Source organism: Leptosomus discolor, chromosome 22 (assembly GCF_034619465.1).
Source record: "Leptosomus discolor isolate bLepDis1 chromosome 22, bLepDis1.hap2, whole genome shotgun sequence".
Classification (NCBI taxonomy): Eukaryota; Metazoa; Chordata; class Aves; order Leptosomiformes; family Leptosomidae; genus Leptosomus; species Leptosomus discolor.
In genome coordinates, this window is record NC_141412.1 from 967438 (window position 1) to 989891 (window position 22454).

At 72.5% G+C, this 22454-nt stretch overlaps 4 protein-coding genes across 4 annotated transcripts; all 4 read right to left on the reverse strand.

The window, feature by feature from the left end:
* Positions 1-8655: 8655 nt before the first annotated feature.
* BUD13 (BUD13 spliceosome associated protein) lies at positions 8656-12710 on the reverse strand. Its single transcript, XM_086476765.1, has 12 exons — positions 12583-12710; positions 12374-12467; positions 12065-12149; positions 11842-11890; positions 10792-11518; positions 10612-10732; positions 10425-10522; positions 10041-10149; positions 9655-9793; positions 9277-9461; positions 8979-9060; positions 8656-8759 (listed from the first exon to the last, which is right to left on the reverse strand). Exons 1-12 carry the CDS (start codon positions 12708-12710, stop codon positions 8666-8668), a joined length of 1911 nt encoding a protein of 636 aa, XP_086332891.1. The 3' UTR covers positions 8656-8665.
* Positions 12711-13440: 730 nt separating this feature from the next.
* On the reverse strand, positions 13441-16875 carry ZPR1 (ZPR1 zinc finger). The gene is made up of 14 exons (XM_086476827.1): positions 16744-16875; positions 16386-16547; positions 15953-16043; positions 15741-15811; positions 15508-15594; positions 15296-15418; positions 15117-15170; positions 14950-15016; positions 14766-14836; positions 14553-14642; positions 14344-14454; positions 14151-14237; positions 13968-14033; positions 13441-13612 (listed from the first exon to the last, which is right to left on the reverse strand). Exons 1-14 carry the CDS (start codon positions 16873-16875, stop codon positions 13478-13480), a joined length of 1347 nt encoding a protein of 448 aa, XP_086332953.1. The 3' UTR covers positions 13441-13477.
* Positions 16876-17050: 175 nt separating this feature from the next.
* APOA5 (apolipoprotein A5) lies at positions 17051-19286 on the reverse strand. Its single transcript, XM_086476766.1, has 5 exons — positions 19155-19286; positions 18541-19062; positions 18413-18488; positions 18187-18298; positions 17051-17966 (listed from the first exon to the last, which is right to left on the reverse strand). Exons 1-5 carry the CDS (start codon positions 19284-19286, stop codon positions 17051-17053), a joined length of 1758 nt encoding a protein of 585 aa, XP_086332892.1.
* Positions 19287-19662: 376 nt separating this feature from the next.
* APOA4 (apolipoprotein A4) lies at positions 19663-21005 on the reverse strand. Its single transcript, XM_086476953.1, has 3 exons — positions 20957-21005; positions 20710-20836; positions 19663-20590 (listed from the first exon to the last, which is right to left on the reverse strand). Exons 1-3 carry the CDS (start codon positions 21003-21005, stop codon positions 19663-19665), a joined length of 1104 nt encoding a protein of 367 aa, XP_086333079.1.
* Positions 21006-22454: the final 1449 nt, after the last annotated feature.

A 22454-nucleotide genomic window follows, 5' to 3' on the forward strand; every position in this document is an offset into this window, starting at 1 on the left:
CACGCACACACTCCTCTTCGCCTCACACTCCCGCCCTCTGCCAGAAACCTTATCAGCATCTTGAAGAGCTCGCGCTCTGCCGCCTGGAAACGCCACCCTGCTCGCCCACCGAAGGCGGAGAGGAGCCGCCGGCTCAGGCGGTGTCTCCAGGCCCGTCCCCCACCCCGGGGCCACCCGGGGTGCAGGGGGACCTCGTGCCCTCGCACCGTGCCCACGCGCCCCCCGGAGCCCGGGACCCCTCGCACCGGGGCGCGCCGGTGCCTGCGAGCGTCGGTGCCAGAAAGCGGCCACGTGCACCCCCCTCCTGGTGCCGGCCTCGCCCGCTCTTCCCCAAGCGCTGCCGGGTCCGGCTTTTGGAGATTCATCCTCCTTCGCTCCCCGCCTCGCACCCCAGCTTCGGCAGAGGGGCGCGGGCAGAGACGGGGAGCGGGCAGCTCTCACCCCACCCCAGGCACACGCCGCCGCCGCCGAGCAGGAGGGATTTTCCTCCCCGGATACCAGGCTCGGGTGCCTGCGCCAACCCAGCAACGCCGACCCCCGACGCCCTGGGAAGGGTACGGTGTTTAACGGGGAGTCCGGCAGCCTCGCCCCCAGCGTCAGCAGGGACTAAACAGCTCCGGCACGCTCCGCGCGGCCCCACCGGCGCGCCTCGTCCCGACAGGCCCTCCCGGCCTCCGAAGGCGGGGGCGGGCTCGGCTCCACGCGTTCGTCTCCTCATCACCGAGTTAACTCCACCTCGCGGTTACGGCACGTCCAGGGTCTCTCGGTAAATCACGCCCGAGCTGCTCAGCAACTTCTGCTACGAGGAACCGCTACCGTCGCCGTAAGCTGGACGTTACAGGGCTGGCGCTGGGGACGGGGAGCGCTCCTGCCGCTCGCAGCTGCGCACGCCTCCACCTTTGGGGGACCCCACCCCGCGCCCCGAGCATCCCGGGGGTCGGCTCCTTGCCGCAGCGCACGTCTCTCCTCGCTCCTGAAGCCCGGGCAGAGCCGGTCCCCCGCCGGGCTTCATTTCCGAGCCCGAGGCTGTCGTTACGGGGAGAAAAAAAAACCCACAAAAGCGTTTGCTCGCTCGTCTGTGCGCCGACTTCCACCCGACCCCGCGTGCCCCCTGCACGGGGCAGGACGGGGGCACGGGGCAGAGGGTGCCGGCAGCACCCGTGCCCAGCCGCAGAGGGGCTCCGGAGCAGCTCAGGCGCCGGGGGAGCACGCAGGCATGGCCGGGCACCGTACGTGCCCGCCGAGGCGGGGCGGGGAAGCTGTGCCGGCAATCGCTCGCTGCAGATTGCCTCCGCCGTCCGGCCCTCGTCCCCCCTCGCCGCGCCGCACGCCGGCTCCTCCAGCTCATCGGCGTGAAATTTAATTTGCAGCAATCAGCTGGAGGTGAGGCAGGCGCCGAATTAGCTCGACGTGATGCTCTCGCCTCCTCCCAGGGCCCCTCCCCAGCTGGCAGGCGGCGGAGGCACAGGCCCCCCCTGCCCGTCACCCAGCCCCATCGCGCCCCGGCCAGGGGGTCGCCCCCCGACGGGGCCGTGCGAGCGGTAAGAAGCCACCGCGATGCTCCTGCCTGGTTACACGAGCGGCGCAAAGGGTGAGTTACGGCGTGGCTGGATGCACACGTATTCTGATAAGGAAGAATAATAACTTGTCAAAGATATATATGATATGTGTTTTCTTCCCAGACAGAATATATATTGGGATAATTCATCAACTCGCCTGGCACTGGCCAGGAGAGACAGAGAAGAGAAAAAGAATCACAACAAAAAGCAGCCGATGCCAAAAACCCCCTTGGCATCGAGCGCCGCCTCCCCCCCGCTCCGAGCCACGCCTGGCAGGGACCCCCCCGCCTGCTCCAGGGCCGCGGCTGGCACCGGGTGGGCGCTCCCTGCGCCCGGCACCGGCTGCGGGCAGAGCCCCGGGAAGGACGAAGCCGCGGGAGCAGCCGGGCGGGGGCTTTACAGCCAGCCGCCGCGTGTATCCAAACAGAACGATGCCCGCGGAAACGGCCAGATTTCCCTCCCGTCAGCCGGGGGATTAGGACTAAAGCTCCTCGCCAATTAATTAGTAACTACTCTGTTTGAAAGATAAACACGCCGGTAAATAAAAGCCGTCGCGGGGCGAAGGCAGAGGCTGCGTCCCCGGCGCAGGGAGGAGGGCTGTCGCCCGGCGGGTGCCGGAGCGAGCCCCGGCCCCGCGGCGTCCCCTCCCTCGGTGCCTCTCTGCCGACGGAGGGTCCCCGCTGGCACCGTGGCCCCTCTCGGGGCGGCGTGCACCCGCAGGGCCCGCACGCCCTGGCCACCGCGGGGGGGCCGGGGCCGGCCGTGCCGCGAAGAGCAACAAAAGAAACGCGTGTTTGGGCCAGGGAGAAAAGGCAACGAGCCCGCGGCCCCGCCGGCCGCTGCCCAGCCCCGCTCCGAGCCAGCCTCCCCGCGACGGAGCGGCAGAGACGCGGGGGGCTGGAGGTCGGGGCACCCCGAACCGGCAAGCCCAGGGCCCGCAGGAGGGGTTGGTGAAGCCACGCGCCGACTGCCACGCCAGGCGGGCGCTCCCGACGGAGGGCGGCGCCTGCCCTGCGCCGGCGTCACCCCCGGGGCGCTGCCGAACAGACGCACGTGTCGGCTTTGACCCGGGCCTGCGGACGGAAACGGAAACATCGCCAGCGCTCGCCCTCCCATCGGCGCCGCGCCGAGGGGCGCTGCCCGGCCGTGCCCGCCCGGCCAAGCCCACGCCGGTGACCTTCTGTCACCCCCTCGCCTTCCGCAGGCCCTCGTGGGGGGCCTGGCCGCCGCTCGCAGGGCTGCTCCCGCAGGGGAGGAGGCGGCAGCCGCCGCTGCGGAGCGCGAGAAGGGGCAGGATTTGGGCAGTGACCCCGTCTCTCCTCGCCGGGCTCCGCGCCCCTCGGCTCGGCTGCCGGAGCAAATGCCCCTGGCGTCGAGCCGTCGAGCTTTTCTCCGCTGTCGGGGGCCGCATCCCCGCTCGCGGGGACCCGTCGCTCGCCCGCTTCGGTCCCTCCACCCTGCAGCCGCGGGACGTGCCACGGGGAGCGGGACCGTTCCCGCCGCAGCCAGCCGGGACACGGCCCCGTGCGGCGCTGCGAGCCAAGCACCTGCTCCACCCTTCTGGGTGGGTTTCGACTTCAGAAACACGCAGCGTAACCCCGTTTTCGGCGAGGGAAAGGCGTGAAGCGCTGCTTGCTCCCCTCTCCTTTCTCCCCCTCCTTCCCTCCCCCCCGCTCGATACCGCTCCACGCGGCAACATCAAACGATCTCCGAATATCTGAGCTCCTGTAAAATATTTACCACAAGGCAGGCAATCGGTCGCTTCCGAGCCGTGCAACCAGCTGGAGCCCCGGCAGCGCTCGCCGGGCGAGGCGGCGGCCGCCCACCCGCCCAGGCGTTCAGAGCACGTGGCGGCCCGGCGTCACCACGGGGGGAAGGGGAGGAGCGGGGGCTCCGGCCCGGCGCACCCCGGTGCCTCGGCCGGGCAGCCCTGCCGCGACGGCTGCCGACGGAGCGGCGCTCGCCCCGGCCCCTGCCCTGGGCTCCCCTGCTCGGCGGCAGGGCGGGCAAAGGGGGTGCGCCGGAGCCCCGGCAGAGCGAGGGGAGCGCGCGGGCCTGCCCTCCGCCCCGGCGAGGCAGCGCTGCCCGCGGCCGACCGGAGATTAATTGAGGACTGCCATTAAAATGTCACCGAGAAAATTATTAAGTTAAGGTAAACCACTTCCACGCGTCGAAAGCAAAGGCAATCAGTCCCAGGCATGTCCCCCTAGGAAATTATGTGGAGTAATTAATCAAAAAGCTAATGAGAAATGTGTTTTCCTTCCCAGCCTAACACCACATCATATTCTTATTAGCCAAGGTTATTACAATAGTAATCATGCATGCTCCAAGTTCAGATTGGGTTTTTTTGCTCCACTGCCACCAATTTAGAAAGCCATTAATGGGAAAGATAAACCCCGATACACAAACCAGCCCTTTGTGTTCCCTCACCTGCCGTGCCATAATCGCCGCCAGCGCACGGGCACCGTCACCCGGTTACGGGTCACCCCCGCGTGCCGCGGTGGGCGCTGCCGGCCCCGAGCACGGAGTGGCCGACTCCCCCGGCCGCTCCTGCTCCGCGCTCTTCCAGCCCCTGCCCCGGGTGGAAGGAACCCCCCAAAGCGGCGGAGGCGCCGGGTGCTCGCCGCGCCGCCGTTTCGGTGCCTGGAAGCGGGACCCGAGCGGTTCCGTCACTCCGGCCGTAAGCGGGTAGTTTGCCGGGTACGACGGCCGCCCCCTCCGCCCGCCTCGGAGAGCAGCCGCCCGCCAAAGCGCGCCGTCAGCAGCCCCGCGAAGGGAAAGCAGCTCTGCTTGATACTCAGCATTAAACAATTCAGCCCCCTGCGGAGAGAGCGGGGAGAAGAATGAGTCTGACAAAAAACCAGAAAGATTTCCCCCGCCACGTCAAAAACGCATCGACCCGATTAGCGCGCCGGAGGGAGGCTGGGCCGCGGCGCAGCGGAGCGGGGGAACGGGGTCTCGCAGAGCGGAGAGGACCGCGGTGGGGCCACGACCGCCCTCCGGCGCGCCGCAGCAGCGCCTTCTGCTCGCCTTCTGCCTCCTTTCCTCGGAGCCCAGCTCCGAGCCCCCCTGCTCGGCTCGCCCCTCGGCCTCCCCTGCCTGCGCCGGCGCTCGGGAAGGCGGCACGATCTCTCCGGGATGTTCGGCAGCTCCGGCTTTGATGGGCGGATTAATGGGAACCGACGGCGCTGGAGCGCAGCCTTCAGAAGCCCAAAGGCAGGGCCCGGGGCCAGGCTGGAGGGGACGCCGCTCTCCGCGCGCTCCCTTTGATGGCTTCGCCTCCCGGCCGCGGGGCCGGCAGCGGCGGCTCGGTGGCAGACGGAGCCGGGCTGCCCAGGGCTGGCACTGGGGCTCTTCTGCTGCCGGCTGGAGCCCTGCTGGGGCAGCCCTCGAGCGGGGCTGGGTTTGGGCGACGTCCCGGCACGGCGCCGCTCGCCCACCGCAGCGCCGGCCCGGCTCTGCTCGCAGGGCACCGGGGCAGAAAGCAGCAGCAGCAGCATCGCCACCAAAGCGCCCCGGCGAGGAGCCGAGGCGGGACCATCGACTCCCTCCTCGGCTGCCAACCGACCCACCTCCAGGAACGGCCTCCCTGGCGTCCCGGCAGGCGCGCGAGGAGCGCGGCCGGGGGCGCAGAGCTCCGCTCCGTCCAGGCTGAGCAGGGCGAGGAAGGCGGCAGCGGGGTGCCCTCTGCCAGCAGCCGCCCCCCGCAGCCCCCAGGCCACGTCCTCAGCAGAAAGGGGTCGCGGCGGAGGACCGCAGCGGCGCTGGCGCCACGGACGCGGTGGGTGGGCAAAGCCCTGGGTGCCCGCGGCGCTCAGCCGCCGGGGCCCCTCGCTGCCCTAAGCCCTCGGAGGAGAAATCCCTCCGCTGGCATCTAGGCGGAGGTGAGACCACCTCCCCCAAGACCCCTCTGTGCTGCCGGGGTGGCAGCAGGGCTGGGGGGACGGCGGGAAACGACTCCCCACGCCCGGCCCGGCCCCAGCGCCGGGCCCGCCGCTCAGCGCCTTGCTCCAACTGCCAGATCACACATCTCAAATGTGTTTATTTCCATCCAGGCTGCTCCCTAATTTGATTATTTATCTCCCGTTTAGCCTTTGACAGATCAAAGGCTCGGCGGAGGGGAAGCGGAGCTGGGCTGCGCATGGAAATGAGCCCTGATACATAATTAATTAACATAAAACAGTTTCATTAGGAGGTGGCGTTACACGGCTGCTCGTCTTAAAAACCTCGGCTGCGGGAAGAGCGCGGGGGAACCGCAGCTCCTCGCCGGGGACCCCCGACCCCCGCATCGCCCGCCCTGCTCCCACCAGCGGCCGTCCCAGCCCGGCGCCGGCTCCTGCCCCCGTGGCGCGCGGCGGCTCCCGCCCTCGATTATTAATCTGCTTTTAATTCCATTACGGGATGGCCAGGAGAAAGAGCATCAATTTTAGATTAACAAGGTTATTAGCACTTAATTATGTGAGGTGTCTTTGTAATTGAAAAGGAAAAGAGGAAGCGCCATAAATATCCCCAGCCCCCGAGCTCCTGGGGGTTTGCGGGTGGCTCTTTACGCGCGAGGCTGCGGAACCATAAATATTAAATACCCGGCGAAAAAAAAAAATCACAAGGCAGAGAGAGGATGCCCTCTGGATATTCCGGCGCCGAACGCTCCTGCATTTACAAATATTCATTAACTGGGATCTGCAAAGTTATTTCCACCAAGACTCGGCGAACGAGCGAGAGAGAGAGAGAGAGAGAGAGAGGTTATTTAAAAAAATAAGAGCCTAGAGTAAATATTATTAGTAATTTTTACCTCTGCGCGTCCCTAATTATTCCGTAATTAGGGAACGCGCGCGCACGCATACACAATCGCTAACCCGGCGGTCTCGGGGACGTTCGCTCCCGGCCCCGCTGCGGGACAGAATCGCGGGGAAACCTCGTCGGGGGGGCCCCTGCCCTGGCACCGTCCCCCCGCCGCACGCCCCGGGCGACCCGCCGGGCTCTGCCGAGCAGCCACGACTCGGAGCCGCCGCCGCCACCGCCGGAGCCCAATCCAGACGACGGGTCTGGGGCTCCTTTTCACCCCCAAGCCACTGGGCGGGCGCCACAGGACGGCGGCGCGGTAACGCGGCGCTCGCCAGAGCCGGAGCTGGGAAAGAGAAACCACGAGCCGAGCAAGAGGCCGGTAGTGGGGAGAGCCACGGCCGCCGCACCGGGAGGGACCCAGGCGGCCCTTCGCCGTCCCCCTCCGAGGGTCCCCCCTGCGGCCGGCCCCGGGGGGCACGGGGCCTGGGGGGCAGGCGGGGCCACACCCCGGGAACGAAGCTCTCGATCCTCACCGAACACGTCCCCCACGAGCTCAGCCGCAAAAACCCAATTCTGGTGCGCGAGGCCGAGCGTAACGGCTCGTCCTTGACGCGAGCAAGGCCCCGCCTGAGCCCGCGCGTGCCCCTTGGGGGGCGGCTGGTCAGGGGCGAAGGGGCGGCGGTGCCGGTGGTGCCCCGGGAGGGACGGGCAGCGAGCGGCAGGAGGAGGCGGCGGGCGCCCCAGCAGCGCGGCTCCTCCAAAGAGGGGCACCCCAGCCCCAGAAACGGGGACCCCCGCTCCGAAACCCGCTTCTCCGCAGAGTCGCCGAGTCGGAAGGCGGGAGCTGGAGGCCGGTGCCAGCTCTGGCGCCTCTCTGCCGTCGCCCAAAAGGGGGCCCGGGCCCGCGCCCACCCTCGACCTGCCCGCCCCCCAAATGCCGCTGGGCTCCCGCGCCGGTTGCCAATTAAATCCCGCTAACGAGGAGACGGGGAGCTGAGCAGCGCCGCCCCCTGCGCGCGCCCGCCCGCCCACCCTCCTCCCGGACTTATCGCTGCTCGCAGGATGTTTACAATAATTTTTAATTTGCGCAATTATTAATCATTTTTCTATCTGCCTAATTTGCATAATAATTACTCCGCTCGGTGTTTGCCACGGCTGGGAACAACGGTGTTTTAAATTAAATTAAGATTTTAATACCCCCTTCTTTCGGGTAAAGCTAAGCAAAGCGGCCGCGCGACGCCGGGACGGGGGCCGCCACCCCCCAGAAGCGCCGGCAGGGACCCCAGGTCGCTCCCTTCACCTCCGCCACCCCTCCCGCCCCCGAGGAGCCCGCCGGCTCTCCCCACCGCTCGGCCGCCCGCGGGACGGGACAGAGCGGCCTCCCCGCTCCCCAGCCAGCACGGGCCCTGCCCGGCCAGCGATCCAAAAAGGGGGGGCGGGGGAGATGCCTCCCCAGCTGGAACTGCTCCCTCCCCCCGAGGGGCGAGGGCTCACCCCAGGACGTACCCAGCAGCGTTCACCCAGCCAGGCGGGGGCCCGCCAAGACCCACAAAGGGTGCCCAGCTCCCCACCGCTCTCGGGGGCGCCAAGGCTGAACCCACCGCCCTGCAAATACGGGCGGGAGCGTCGGCGCAGGGGGGGTGCCGCAGGCTCCCGCTTCCCACCCGGGCGGTCACCAGGAGGCTGCGGGGAGCCGCTCGCTCGGCGGAGGGAAGGGGGACGAGACGCCACCACGCCGAGCCAGGTACAAAACCAAGCTGTTATTTACAGCGCGCCACCGGCCGCGGGAAGCGCCGCGCAGCCAGGAAAGCACCAACGTCGCCGCGAGCCGGCGGCCCCGGGAACCGGAGGGAACGCGACCCACGCCGAGTTAACAGGAGGCGCAGCGGGAAGGACCGGGGCGGATCCGACGGCAGCCCAGAGGCACATCAGCTCACAGGGCCGGGCCCTTTGAGGGTCCAGTGGCTCTCTGGAAGCACTGGAGCGTAAACTGAGGCGGCCGCTGGCACAGAGCGGGGGGATAACCCCAGTGACCAGGCGCTCGGCCCGCCGTCACCGTGAAGAAAAACCTGAGATTTCCGACGCCTGAAGGCTCCCGAAGCGCCCTCAGAGGACAAAGGGCTCAGCCCTGGCGCCGCTCCACGCTGAGAGGAGACGCCTCTCCTCGAAATCCAGCCTTGCCTCGCCGCAGACGGCCCCGCTGGGACGCCGAGGACGGGGCCTGGGCCGGGCGGAGCGAGCCGGCCCTGGTGGCCGTGGCAGGCGGTGACCCCGGGCGGGCCCGGCCCGGGCGCGCGGCCTCGCCCGGCTCTCGGGGTCGCTCACATGTCCTCCACGCTCCACTTGTAGGCGAGCTCCTGCACCGCCTTCCTGTTGGCCAGCCTGGCGAAGTGCTGCTGCTCGAACCCGTTGGACCTGCGGAGCGGAACGGAGACGGCGCTGGGCCGCGGCGCCGCAGCCCCTCGGAGGCAACGGAGCCTCTCGGAGGCGCGACGAGCCTTCCCGTTCCACCCGGCTGCTGCCAACCGCCTGGCGCCCCCGGCCCCCGGGAGCCTTGGCCCTGCCAACCCTCCGAAGCAGGAGCTCGCTGGTTTTTACCGGTGCTCCCCCCGGCGCCGCGGCACGGCCACCTACCTGTCCACGCCGTCCCAGCGGTGCCCGGGCCATATGTTAAACCGGTTCGGGGGCGGCGCCGGTCCGCTGTACCTCGGTTTTTCTAGGAAGAGGGAGAGCAACGCTGCCCGTTAGTCCTTCCGCGCGGGGGGCCACCGCCCCCCAACCCGAGGGGGGCCTGGTGATTTGTAAGCGCCCCGCCGGCGCTCGCTGGGCTAACGGGTGGCTGCGGTGCCGCCGGTGCCGAGGCAGCGCCCCCTCCAGCCCAGGACCCTCGGGGACGAAGCTGCCCCGGCCCGGCGGAAGCCGAGGTCCCAACCTTTCTTTTCCTTGTCCTCCTTGGCCGCCTTCTTTTTGAGGAGGTCAGCCATGGGGTCCCCCTCCCGCTGCCGGTTCCGCAGCATTTCATCCAGGTCTCGGTCGTCGATGTAACGCGCCAGCGGCTTCTGCATCTCCTTCAGGGCGTCCTCCACGTTCTGCTGCTGCTGCCGCCCCTGCGCCAGCCTGGGGGCAGACACCGAGTTCCGCTCCGAACCCGAGCCAGGGCCGACCGCGACCCGCCCGGCCCGCGGGGCTGAGCACGGAGCTCAGCGCCCCGCGCAGGACCGGGCGCAGCAGCGGGGAGGGAGGGAGGGAGGGGGCCGCTGGTGCGGGGCGAGGCCCCGGGACCGTGCTGGGGGGCTCCGCAGAAGCTCACCCTTTCCCCCACCGGGCGTACTGCTCGTCGCGCTCGGCCTCGGCCTCCGCCTTCTGCCTCTGCTCCAGCCGCTCCCGCGCCAGGTCCCGCTTGCGGCCCGACTTGTCCCGGAACACAGTCTCGGAGTGCTGGGATTCCTCTGGAGAGGGCAGACGCCTCAGGTCACGCGCCCGGGAACGTTCCACCGTCTCCAAACAGCTCCACCTCAACGCTTTTCCCTTTCGCTCCGCCCTCCGAGAGAGCTCGTCGTCCAGCCCGGGCAGGGCCGCAGCCCTGCCTTGCCCCCGCCGCCGAACACCGACGCCCCCTCGGGCCGCGCTGTGCCGCCTCAGCCTGGCAGGCGGGGCGCAGGAAAAGCCTCTCGCCCCCCCCGGCGACGCCCCTACCTGCCAAGTGCTTGGTATCCCGCGCCTGCCTCCGGAGCTCCTGCTGCTCCCTCCGCAGCACGTCTGCTGACACCAAGCCCGCTCGCACGCCCGACGACATCGCGCTGGCCTGCACACCAAACCACCAAACCAGCCATGCTGACGGCCAGCCGAGGGGCGGCCCGAAAGCCAGAGAGCGGCGCCCGCAGAGCCACCCGCGTGACGCAGCCACTTTGCCGGCCCCTTCGCCAACGGCTCCGCAAACCGCCAGAAGGAGAGGGGCCCGAGGCAGAGCTCCCCTCCCGCGCTCGCTGCGTGCCTTTCCCAGGGCAAGCCGCCGCACCGCGGCCGCTCTCCCGCAGCAGGAGCTCCTCTGCAGCTCACGCAGGGGGAGGAAGGGCTTACCTTCTGGGGGGAGCCCTTCGCGTCGCGCTGGCGAGGAGGCGAGAGGTCGAGGGGGCTCCATGAGCGGCGCTGGTCCTTGCCGGCTGGCCGAGCCCGCCGCGGAGGAGACAGAAGAGGGTTAAGGTTGCTCTGCCCGCGCGGCACGGGGCAGGCAGCGGCAGAGCCCCTTCCCCGCGCTCACCTGTCGCTCTGCTCTGCGCCTTGGGAGCGGGCGACCCGGCCCTCTTCCTCCGCGGCGGCGACAGACCCGCGTCAGAGCTGCCCGTCTTCCTCCGCGGAGGGGACGGGTCCGGCGCAGCCTGGCGCTTCTGGCACGAGAAGGGTCGTCAGAGATGCCCTGCCCGAGCTGAGACCGCTCGCCTGGCGCTCGCCCCGACTGGGACGCGTCAAGGGTCCCGCAGCCCTTCCTCCCCGCGGCTCTACTCACCCTCTTTGGGGATAGATCCGGGGAGTCATGGCGCCGCCGACGGGGAGGGGACAGATCCGGGGAGTCGTGGCGCCGCCGCCGCGGAGGGGACAGATCCGGGGAGTCGTGGCGCCGCCGCCGGGGAGGGGACAGATCCGGGGAGTCGTGGCGCTGTCGCTTGGGAGGCGACAGATCCGGGGAGTTGTGGTGCTGTCGCCGTGGAGGGGACAGATCCGGGGAGTCGTGGCGCCGTCGCCGTGGAGGGGACAGATCCGGGGAGTCGTGGCGCCGTCGCCGTGGAAGTGACGGATCCGGGGAGTTGTGGCGCTGTCGCCGTGGAGGGGACAGATCCGGTGAGTCGTGGCGCTGTTGTCGTGGCGATGATCTGCCCGAGGACTCATCGAGCAGCCTCCTCGGTGGCGAGAGGTCCGGGGAGTCGTGGCGCTGCCGCCTGGGTGGGGAGGAGAAGGTGGAGAGGAGATTTCGTTTGCTTTGTGCCTGCAGACGGCACACGAACCCCAAGCGGGACCCGTAAGGCTGGCGGCAGGCGTCGAGGATGAAACCGCCTTTCTGAAACCAAACCGATGCTTGACCCTGCCCCCTCTGCGTAGCAACCTGCACCCCCGAGCCGCAGACTTCCCAAAGTAGCTGCCCAAGCTCCTCGCAGGCAACCTGCACCACAGGAAACCTGTAATTTTAAAGTCTCCAGGGACCCTCGTGACACTCGGGCTACGGAACCCGTTTTGCGCCCCGGCGTAAGCACCCTCTCGCGAGCAAACGCCCCTCCGCACCCCCTCAGAGAGCCGGGATGCTGTGTGACCGCAGCTGCTTCCAAAGAGAGAGCGTGCGGCCCCGCTGCCCTCCTCGGCACGTCGTCACAGGCCCCGCAGACAGCGCTGGCTGCCAGCTTCCCCCCGCCAGGCAGCGGCCACCCCGCAGGGGAAAAGGAGCCCCCGCACGCCAGCAGGCAGGAGTTCACCCAGCGAAGGGCTCCCAGTCGCGGCCCCGTACCTCGTGGCAGGCGCCGAAATATCCGAACTTTGAGAGTCTTCGGTCTGGTCTGGAAATAAACAAGCAGAAGGTCACCATCGCCAGGGTCCTCGCCAGCTCGTGAGCTCTTTGCCATTTCGAGGGCTTTAGGCGGCTTTTAGGTTGCGCTACTTGTAACTTGCACTGTCCTCGTTCGGGGCAGCGAAGCGCCTCGGGGGGAGGGCGGGGAAAGGGCGGGTCTCACCTCCTAAAAGCTTCCATTTCGCATTCGTCCGGAACTGCTCCATGAGCTTCACCTCATCGGGGCGCTCATCGATAAACTCCGCCACCTGAGGACACGGCAGCCAACAGCGGGGCTTCAGGGCGGGAGAACGGGGGGGGCTGCCGCCCCCTGACAGCGGTAACCCCGGGTCACGGCGCCGACGGGGCAGCGAGGCCTCCCGCCCCCCTGGGCCTCCGGAGGGGACGAGACGCGGGGGGGGGGGGGCTGCAAGGGGAAGGGGGGTAACCGCGAGGCCGCGTTTGACGGAGCCCCCTGCCCTTCGCCGCTCACCACGGGCATGTCCGCTTCATCCTCCTCCTCCTCCTCCTTCTCCGGCGCGGCGGCGATGATACTCCAGCTGACGTCATCATCCACGATGCGCATCCTGAGGACGCGGAGGGGGGTCCCGCCGTCAGGCCGCCAGCAAGGCCCGCACCGGCCGGCTCCCGCCGGCCGCCGCGGGGGGACACCCGGGGCCCCCCTCTTTCCCCGCCACTCACCCGCCTCTGCCGGCGCCGACCGGCGGCTTCTTCTTGCGGCGGCGGCGGGGCTGGGCCGCCTCGGCAGCGGCCGGCCCGCTCAGGTACCGCCGCAGGTACTCGGCCTTCGACAGCCCCTGCGCCGCCATCGCGCCGCCGCCCGGACGGGACGCGGGGACGCGGGGACGCGGACCCGGCCGCTCCGGCGCCGATCGCGCACTGACGCGGGCCGCAGGGGCGCCGCGCGCGCAGTGACGTCGCGGAGGCGGGGCCGGCAGTGACGTCGCAGAGGCGGGGCGGGGGGCGGCGCCCGCGGGCGCGGAGGCGGGGCGGGGGGCGGCGCCAGCGGGCGCGGAGGCGGGGGGGCGGTGCCAGCGGGCGCGGAGGCGGGGCCAGCGGGCGCGGAGGCGGGGCGGGGGGCGGTGCCAGCGGGCGCGGAGGCGGGGCGGGGGGCGGCGCCAGCGGGCGCGGAGGCGGGGCGGGGGGCGGCGCCAGCGGGCGCGGAGGCGGGGGGGCGGTGCCAGCGGGCGCGGAGGCGGGGCCAGCGGGCGCGGAGGCGGGGCGGGGGGCGGCGCCAGCGGGCGCGGAGGCGGGGCGGGGGGCGGCGCCAGCGGGCGCGGAGGCGGGGGGGCGGTGCCAGCGGGCGCGGAGGCGGGGCCAGCGGGCGCGGAGGCGGGGCGGGGGGCGGTGCCAGCGGAGGCGGGGCGGGGGGCGGCGCCAGCGGGCAGAGTCTTCCCGTTTATTCACACCTTTATTTGGGGGTCGCAGCCCCCCAGCACGGCCCCCCCCGCCCCACGCCCCCCTCTGTATGCGCCACGGGGAGGACTCGGCCCCCAGGGGCAGGGCCTAGCGGGGTGCAGGTCCCCCCCAGTCCTGGTCCCCAGCGCCCCGGGGGAAGGGGGGCAGCTGGGTGGGGCTACCGGCCCGAGGGTCCCTCGGCCTCGTAGCCCTCCGTCCTCATGTCGTTCAGGCCCAGCTCCTCGTTCTGCTCAAAGGTGCGCTCGTAGCGCTCCACGCGCAGCTCCGGGTCCTCCTCCGGGGCGTAGACGTTCTGGGGGGCAACACCGAGCCCTCCGTCACCCCCCTTCTCCTCAGGGGCTGGGCCACCCTTCGGCAGCCCCCCAGCCCTGGCAAGGGGCTTCGGCCCCGAGTCACTGCCCCACCCAGCGAGGGCAAGGCTGGCCCGTCGCCCCACAGCGAGCCCCCCCGCCCCTCATCCCGGGGAGCGGGCACCGCTCCCCTCTCCCTTCCCGCAAAGCCACCCGCGGCTCCCCCTGCGCGGGCAGGGCCCGCAGCGAGCCCCTCGTCCCCAGCGCCCCGCAGGGACCCCTGCCCGCCGGCCCAGGGCAGGGGAAGAGAGGAGAAAGCCCACCCCCGCCGCGCAGAAGAGGGGGGCAGCGCTGCACCTGGAGATAGCTGTTGCCCGCAGGGTCGTCCATGATGAGGTGGGCCTCCGCCCTCCCCTCCAGCACCTGCGGGCAGAGAGGGCGCCCGGGGGTCAGGGCCCCATCCCCCCCACCCCCGGCACGACCGGGGAGCCCACCCCAGCGCAGGAAACCACCTCGGGAGAACAGGGGAAGCACGCTCACCTCTTGCAGCCTCCCCAGGAACGCCTGGAGCTTGGCCGCCCTGCTGGGCGTGGAGCTGTCCCCCAGGGTGAAGGGGTTCCTCTCCACCTGCGGGAGCAGACCCCCGCCCCCCCCCTCGTCAGCCAGCTGCGAGACCCCCGGCCACGCTGGGGCCGCGCTCCGGCGGGCGGCGGGGCGGGAGGGGAGGGCTCACCAGGTCGCGGATGTCCTTCAGGAGCCCTTCCAGCGTGGTGAACTTCCCCCCCAGCGCCCCCATGCCCAGCTCGAACTCCAGCTCGGGGATCTCCACGCTGCAGGTCTCCGACTGCGAGGGGCGAGCGGCCCGTGAGCCCCCCGCTGGAGGGTGGGCCAGGCCCCCGGCCCCCGCCACGCGAGGAGGGGGAGGGGACGGAGGCGCCCTACCTTGAGCACATCCCGCGTCATGTCGGAAGGGTCTGTGATGCGGAGGGTGATCCTGGTGCCCTGCGGCTCGATCGCTCCGCCCGACTTCACCTGGGAGGGCCCGGCCGTCAGCTCCACCCCCCCGCGAAGGCACAGCCCCCCCCCCCCCCCCCTCCCCCTTCCCACCGCCCCCCCCAGCACAAGAGCCGGCCATTCCCCGGTTCCCCCGCTCACCTCGTTCGTCCTGTGCCCGCAGGACTCGCAGTGGGTGGCCATGAGGATCACCTCCTTGAAGTGCGGGATCTCTGGCGCTGCCCGTCAAGGAAAGCTCACCCAAATCTCGAAGCAGCCCCCCCCACACACACACACACACCCCCCTCCCTCCCCGCCAGGCCCAGTCGCCCCCCGCCGAGGATACGCACCAGCTTCATGTTGGTGGCGGCCGGAGCGTTGCACTCGGGGCAGCTGGTGTTGAACTGCAGCACCTGGGCCGCGGGGAGGCAACGGAGAGGCCCAGAGTCCCGGAAAGCCCGGCCCGGGGGCCAGCCAGCCCCCTCCCCCCCCCCGCCCCACGGTGTCACCCACCTCGTCCCTCAGGTCCTCTGCGGCATCCGCTGGCTTCTCGTCCAGCTCCTCTCCCTGCCAGGGGGACACCCCCCACACCGGAGGCAGCGTTAACCTCTCTCCCTTCACTCAGGGGGTCCCCGCCGGCCCTGCTGCCCGCGCCCACCGAGCACCCAGCGGCGCCCGCGGCCCCCCGTTACCTCCAGCCCCAGCATGGCGGCCTGCTGGGGGGTCCTCCGGTAGCGAGCCACCCCCAGCGCCTCGTCCCGCTGCGGCGCGCGAGGGTTCTCCACGAAGCTGTTCCCCGAGGGGTCGTCAATGACCTGCGGGGGCGCGGGGCGGTGGGGAGGCAGCCCCCCCAACCCCCACCCCCCTCGCCGCAGAGGGGGGCCGCGCTCCCGCCCGCACTCACCAGGGTGAAGGGGGCCCGGACTTCTTTCAGCTGCTGGAGCTTCCCGATGAACTCGTCGATTTTCCCCGCCACCTCCGCGTCCGCCGCCTGCAGGAGGGGAGGCAGCCCCCGGCGCTGAGCCCAGCGCTCCTCCCGGCGCCCCCCCCCCCCCAGCACCGAGGGGCGCAGGGGGCCCGAAAGCGGCGCTGGCCCCGCCGGCGTCCCCCCGGGGCCTCCCCTGCCGCAGCGCTCACCCTGCGGGCGGGCTGGTCCTGCTCCAGGCCCGCGATGGCTCTGTCGATGATCCCCTCCACGGTGGTGAGAGCTTGGGAAGGGCAGGGAAGCGCCGGTGAGGCCACGGCAGCGGGGCTGCCCGCTCTGCCGGCTCGCACGGCTCCCTGGCAAGGGACAGGGGGCCGGGACCCCAACGGGTGTCCGCGTCGTGGGGCGCAGGCCGCCTACCCACCTCCCTTCTGGGTGAAAGGGGGGATCTCAAAGTCCAGCTCCGGAATCCGAGCCGTGGCGCAGTCGGTCTTCACCACCTCCCTGTTCATGTCCTGCAGGCGACAGTCACGGAGCGGCATCAGCAGCCCCGAGGGGACCGGGAGCTCCCAGGCGCCCGCACCAGGGCGGGGGGGGCACAGCGCCCCCCAACGCCGCGGCGTCAGCTCCAGCCCAGCTTTAGCAGCCTCTCCGCTCGCGCGGGATTACGTTTCGGGCCCGAAACGGCTACAGCCGAGCAAACCCCGCTATTTCCCGGCCGGCGCGGAAGACAAACGCGTTCCCGCTCCAGCGAGAGCGGCTCGGGAGGGACACAAGCGCCGGCGAGGCGGCTCCCCGCCGCCGCGGGGAGGGCGAGGGGAGTGTCGTCGTCGTGTCCCCCCCCCCCCCCCGCTCACCTGGCGGGAGGCGACAGCCAGGGTGTAGCGCACGCCCTGCTCCTGGATGCGGCCCGCGGACTGGATCTCCGTGTTGGACCAGGAGCAGCTGGGGCAGGCGAAGGAGCTGACGATGATCTCTTTGAAGAAGGGGATCCTGGTGAGCAGGAGCCGCGTCACCCCCTGCGGCAGCGAGGGGGCCTCGTGGGAACCCGAGCCCTCAGGGCGCCGCTGCACACCCCCCACCCCCCCCACGCCCCGAGGCGCCCACCCGCCTCTCCCCCCCCGCCGGGCCTGGCCTACCCGCTCCCGCCCCGGCTCCCCCCCCGCCGCGGCCCTCGGCAGGGCCGGCCCGCCCGCCCCCCGCCGCCCCCCTCACGTTGCGGAAGCAGTTCATGCACAGGGACTCGATCTCCGCCGGCCGCTGCTCGCCGTCCTCGGCGCTGAGGGGCCGGAACAACAACGCCGCCGCCGCCTCCCCCCCCGCCGCCGCCGCCTCCAGCGCCGACATCTTGCCGCCGCCGGAAGCGCCGCGCGCCGCGCCTGCGCGCCGCGCGGTCACGTGAGGCGGCGCGGTCACGTGAGGCGGAGGAGGAGGCGGAAGCGGCGCGGCGCGGCCCGCCATGGCGGCTCCTTTATTGGGGTTCGGCGCGGCCCCGCCCGGCCCCGGCCCCGGCCCCGGCCCGTCAGCGGGCCTCGCCCCCCCGCTCGCTCAGGCTGCGCGCCAGGTCCCTCCAGAGCGCGTCGAGGCGGGCGTGCAGGTCCTCCACGGTGGCGGGGTGGGGGGCGCCGTCCCGGGGGTCCCCCGGGGCGGGGGAGGGCCGCGAGCAGAGCTTCAGCCGCATCTCCTCCGTCTCGTGGTCGAGGGCGCGGGTGAAGGCCTGGATCTGGAGGTACGTGTCCCTCCGGAACTCCTCCACCCGCCGCTGCACCTCCCGGGCCAGCTCCTCCGGGGGGGCCGGCGGCTCGCCGGCGCCGCCGGGGTAGAGGCTCAGCCGCGCCTTGAGCTGCTCCAGGTTCCCCTGGATCTGCTGGTGGAGGTCCCTCGCGTTCTGGGTCAGCTTGGCCGAGAGCTCCTGCACGTACCGGTGGAGCTGCTCCGGGCCGGCCTGGGCGTGGGGGACGACGTTCCGGTGCAGCTCCTCCACGTTGCGGTGGATCTCGGTCACCAGCCTCTCCACGTAGGGCTGGAAGATGTCCTTCACCTGCTCGGTGTGGAGCGCGAGCTTGTCGCCGTAGTGCGCCAGGAACCGCCGCACCTCGCCGGCGCCCTCCAGGAGCTGCGCCGCCGCCGCCGCCCGCCTGGGCGTGAGGTGCCGCCGCAGCTCCCGGGCCTTCAGGGACACCTGCTCCAGGAGCTCCTCCGTGAGCGGCCGCAGCCGGGAGCGAAGGTCTTCCAGGTGCCGGCCCACCTGGTGGTGGGCTTCGTCCACGTACGGCGACAGCTTCACCCGCAGGCTCTCCAGCTCCTTCCGCACCAGCTTCCGCAGGCTGTCCGAGTCGCCGTACAGCCGGGGCGGGGGGCCTCCGGCGAGGGGCGCCAGCTTCTCCAGGAAGGTCCCCACGGCGCTGACCCCGTCCTGGACGCTTCCCTTCAGGGTCCTGCGGCAGGCGCAGGCGCTGAGCCCCCCTGGCTGAGCCCAGCGGCGCCGCCGGGCCCGCCCACACCCCGAATAAAAACTGTCCGAGCCCCCGGGCCCGTTCCCGTGAGCTTCGCCATCCCCGGGGGGGAGAGAGAGAAACGGGGGCCGGCGTGTGCCGGGGGGGGGGGCACGGGCGGAGGGAGCCGGGAGGGGTTGCGCCCCCAGAGGGGCGTACTCACGCGCTGTGCCAGCCCAGCTTGGCGCTCCGGCCGTGCTCCGGGCCGGCCTTGTCGCCCGTCAGCTGCCCGAGGTAGTCCCAGAGGCCGCCCCGCGCCCGCTCGCCCGCCGACGCTGCGGGCAGCACGGCAGGAGTTGGCGGGGCGGCCGGGGGTGCCGCCCGCCCGCCCCCCCCCGCCTTTGCCCCGGGCCGCTGCCCCCGGGCCGGCCCCGCCGCTCGGCACCCACCCGGTAAGGCGGCCAGGAGGGCGAGGAGCAGCGCGGCCTTCGCGGGCATGGTCTGCGGGGCCGGCGTGCTGCCGTGCTGCGGGGAGAGAGGAGGACGAGGAGGAGGAGGAGGAGGAGGAGCGCGTTACCCCGCGCCGCGGCGCGGGTCGCCCCTCTGAGCCCCCGCGGGCCGGCGGCACCTCGCGGCGCCCGGCGGCTCCGGCCAGACGAAGCCAAACGCGGCGCCGGGTGCTCCGTCCGGCTGCCCCTCGCCCCTCACCTGCCTCCGGGTGGCTGCCGGGCGCCGGCCCCCGGCGGCCTTTATAGCGGGCGCCGGGCGATAAGGCGCGCCGGCGGGGGGTGGGCTCGCTGGACCTCCCTCCCCGTAAACACGACGTGGAGGTCCCGGCGTGCCGGAGGGGTGACGTGGGGGACGCTCCTGTGGGCCGGCCGGCCGGCCTGACCTCGCTGCGGCCGCGGGCGGCCTTCACCCCCTCGGGTCCGCCGGCCCCTCGGCGGGCACCTCCCGGGCAGGGCTCTCCCGCCGGAGCTGCCCGTGTTTCCCCAGCGCTGAGGCCGCCCCCGCTGCTCGCCCGGCAGGTTTCGGGGCGAGGCTGACCCCCGCCCTCGCAGCCGACCTTGGCGGCGCGGCGCAAACAGGGGGGCGGGAGCTGCAAGGAGGATGGGGACAGGGGCGCAGGGGCGCCGGGTGGCCCGGACACGGGAGGGGAGAGGGAGCCGGGACCCCCGGGCTGGGGCCAGCGTGGGTGCGGGAGGACGAGCCCGGCTCCGGCTGTGCCAGGCAAGGGTGAGACGAGCGCGGTGGCCGCGTGGGCAGCCCTGGCAAGAGGGCACGGCCGCCGCCGGCTCCGCCGCCCGCTGGGCGGCCCAACATGCCACGGTTCGGTGCGTTTCCTTGGCGCGATGCCTTTCCCCCAGGAAAGAAACCGCCGGCGACGTCTTCCGCTGGGCTCTCCTCGCCGTGAGGCGCGCCGGCTGCCCGCCGGCCGAGACCCGTCCCCCCGTGCGGACGAGCCCCCCGCCCGCCCGGCCCCAGCTCTGCTCCCTCTCCCGCGGGCGCCCTGGGAGCCGAACCGGGGGGCGATGCTCTGCCCCGGCGAGCCGGGCCGCGGCCCGTCCCGGGGCAGGCCGGTGGGGCACGGCGGAGAAGGAGGACACGGACCAGCGCGTGCATGGCGAGGGGCCGGTTTATTTCTGCTGGGGGCGGTGGGGCGGGGGCCGGCCGGCCCGCCCCGTGGCGCTGGGGGGGCTCAGTTCTCCGCCGGTGCGGCGGTGCTGAGGAAGGCGGCCACCTTCTCCCGCAGCTCCTTCTCCAGCAGCTCCAGGTGGTCCTCCACGCCGGCGGCGCCCGAGTCCAGCTTGCCCTGCATCTCCTCCAGCCTCTCCACCAGCTGCCGCCCGAAGGTCTCGCCGAAGGGGGCCGCCCGCTGCCGGAAGGCCTCCAGCGTCCGCCCCACGCGCTCGTCCAGCTGCTGGGCCAGGGGCTCCAGGCGCTGCCGCAGGCTCTCGGCGTCGCCGCCCGCCGCCTGCCGCAGCTCCTGCACCAGCGGGTCGAGCTGGGCGCGCAGCTCCTCCGAGCTGGCGGCCAGGCGGGCGCGCAGCTCCTCCGCCGCCCGCTCCATCTGCCCCGCCAGGCTCTGCAGCTGCCGGTCGAGGCCGTCCTGCACCTCGCGGGCGTAGGGGCTGAGCCCCCGGCGCAGCTCCTCCACGCTCTGCCCCACCTGCGCCTTCAGCTCGTCGGCCAGCGGAGCCAGCCGCTCCTTCAGGCTCTCCACGCCGCCGTCGATCTGCTGCTGCAGCCGGTCGGCGTAGGGGCTGAGGGAGGCCTGGATGCTCTCGGCGTTGTCCTGCAGCCGGCCCCGCAGCTCGGCGGCGAAGGGCTCCAGCGCCCGCCGCAGCTCCCCGGCCCCGCGGTCCACCCGGGAGCGCAGCTCCTCGGCGTAGGGGCTCATCTTGGCGCGCAGCTGGCGGATGTTGGTGCCGATCTGCTGGTGCACCTCGTCGGCGTAGGGCGCCAGCTTGGCCTGCAGCTCCGCCAGCTCCCGCCGGATCTGCTCCTTCAGCCGCTGCGAGTCCTGCGCCAGCCGCGCCTGCAGCTCCGTGGCGAAGGGCACCAGCCGCCGCTGCAGGTCCTCGGCGTACGAGTTGAGGCTCTGCAGGTTGCTCTTCAGCAGGGTGCTGGGGAGACGGTAAGGGCGCAACCTCAGCGCCCCGGCGTGCCCGCAGCCCCCTCCCCGGCCCGGGACCCCCCCGGCCACCACCGGGTCCCCCCCGCCCCGCCCGGCGGCTCCGCTCACTCGAGCTGCTTGGTGATCTCGGCTCGCTGCAGCTGGTCCACCGCCTCCTTGGCGTCGCTGCCCAGCTCGGTGAAGTACCTCCACAGCACGCTGGCCACCTCGTCCGGGTTGGCGTCAGCCTGCGCCCCTGCAAGCCCACGCCGGGATCAGCGCCGGCACGGCCCCGCTCGGCACGACGTCGGGTCCCCACCCCTGTGCCCGCGGCAGGAGCACCCTCCCGGCACCGGGGACCCGCGCGCCGCCTCACCTGAGACCGCGAGGAGCACCAGGACCAGGGCGGCCGCCTTCGGAGACATCCTGAGCGCCGGGGGATGCCTGCGGGAGCACAGAGCGGAGGTGAAGGGAGCCCCGGGGGCCGGCGGCCCCCCCCAGCCCCCCGCCGCCTGCCCCCCGCCGCCGGCTCCCGCCGCCCCTCCGGGCAGCCGCTCACTCACCTGCGCTGCCGCCGGGTGCGGGTACCTGCTGCGTGCCGGGGAGCGCCCGGCGCTATTTATGCAGCCCGAGCACCCTCAGCGGCTTCCACGCAGGCCTGTGACACAAGCCCCGGGCTTGGACTTTAGCAAGGTCGCGACGTGGAAGCGCCTGACGCTCGCTCAGCCCTGACATCGCCCGGGCATCACCCTGACGTCGCCCGCGGCCCTGCCGGCTCCCGGCGGGGTGCCAGGGGCCAGGGCACAGGGGGACAGGGGTACGCACGGGCACCCCGGGGCCGAGCCCCTCCCGGGGGCAGGGATGAGGGGGCAGCCCCCAGCTGCGTGGGGCTCAGCGGCGGCCCCGCCGGCCGCGCGGTGCCCGGGTGCAGCAGGGCACGGGGGCTGGGGGCGGCGGTGGCGGCACGTGGGGGCGCGGGGGGCCGCGGACGTGCGGGGCGGTGGTGGCGCACCCTCCAAGCGCCGACTCCCGGAGGGAGCCCTGGCACAGGGGCTGGGACCCCCGCGCGTCCCTGGCCGCGGGCATCGGGCCGTCGGCGCACGCCCCGGGGGTGCAGCCCCCGGCTCGGCCCACCCGCGCCCCGGTGGACCCGTCCCGGGCTGCGGCGTGGCAGGGACGTGTCACGGCACGGGCAAAGGGCACGGCTGGCAGGGGTAGGGGTCAGCCAGGCGCCGGCGGTGCCGAGGAACCGGGAGCCCTTTGGCTCCCTTGTGCTCACCCTGCGGCGGGCACCGGGCTGGCTGAGCGCCCACCAGCGTGCACACGCGTGTGCCCACCGTGCACACGCAGAAGCACGCAGCTGCCCCAGCCCCCCCCCCCCTGCCCCGGCAGCCCTGGTGCCCGGCAGGTTTCCCTACTCCTGGCCGGGGGCCGAGCCCCTCCGCAGCAAACCTGGCAGCGGAAGGGGCTCCGCAAAGGCGCCCCCTCCCCGGCCAGCCCCACCGCCCCGACCTTTGCACAAGCACCCCCCGGAGGGGGCGGCCGGGGGGGTATAAAGCGGGAGCCCCACGGCTGCCCCCGCGTAGCAGAGCCCGGCGCAGGTGAGTGGGGAGGCCCCCGGCGAGGGTCGTGCCGGGAAGGGGACGGGGTCGCGGCCGGGACCCCGCCTGCCACCCCGCAGCGCCATGTGCCCTGCTCTCTCCCCCGCCGCGAAGGCGTCGCTCTGCCCGCGCTCGCCCGCGCGGCCGTCCCGGCGGTGGGAGCAAGCGAGGGGCGGGCGAGGGCTGCGGCAGGAGGAGGGTCACGGGGCTCAGGGTGCTGGGGTGCACGCACCGGGCGGGCGGGGGGGGGGGGGGGCACAGCCCCGTGGCCCC

Coding starts and splice junctions, on each gene's coding strand:
- BUD13 (XM_086476765.1), bottom strand. CDS start 12,710: ATGGCGGCGCAGGGGCTGTCGAAGGCCGAGTACCTGCGGCGGTACCTG. Junction 12,468..12,582: donor GTCGGCGCCGGCAGAGGCGG/GTGAGTGGCGGG, acceptor CCGCGTCCTCAG/GATGCGCATCGTGGATGATG. Junction 9,794..10,040: donor GGATACCAAGCACTTGGCAG/GTAGGGGCGTCG, acceptor TGCCCTCTCCAG/AGGAATCCCAGCACTCCGAG.
- ZPR1 (XM_086476827.1), bottom strand. CDS start 16,875: ATGTCGGCGCTGGAGGCGGCGGCGGCGGGGGGGGAGGCGGCGGCGGCG. Junction 16,548..16,743: donor GCATGAACTGCTTCCGCAAC/GTGAGGGGGGCG, acceptor TCGCTGCCGCAG/GGGGTGACGCGGCTCCTGCT. Junction 14,238..14,343: donor TGAAGGACATCCGCGACCTG/GTGAGCCCTCCC, acceptor CTGCTCCCGCAG/GTGGAGAGGAACCCCTTCAC.
- APOA5 (XM_086476766.1), bottom strand. CDS start 19,286: ATGTTGGGCCGCCCAGCGGGCGGCGGAGCCGGCGGCGGCCGTGCCCTC. Junction 19,063..19,154: donor GCTCGTCCTCCCGCACCCAC/GCTGGCCCCAGC, acceptor TCCTCCTTGCAG/CTCCCGCCCCCCTGTTTGCG. Junction 18,299..18,412: donor CCTCCTGGCCGCCTTACCGG/GTGGGTGCCGAG, acceptor TGCTGCCCGCAG/CGTCGGCGGGCGAGCGGGCG.
- APOA4 (XM_086476953.1), bottom strand. CDS start 21,005: ATGTCTCCGAAGGCGGCCGCCCTGGTCCTGGTGCTCCTCGCGGTCTCA. Junction 20,837..20,956: donor GGTGCTCCTCGCGGTCTCAG/GTGAGGCGGCGC, acceptor GTGGGCTTGCAG/GGGCGCAGGCTGACGCCAAC. Junction 20,591..20,709: donor GAGATCACCAAGCAGCTCGA/GTGAGCGGAGCC, acceptor CCGTCTCCCCAG/CACCCTGCTGAAGAGCAACC.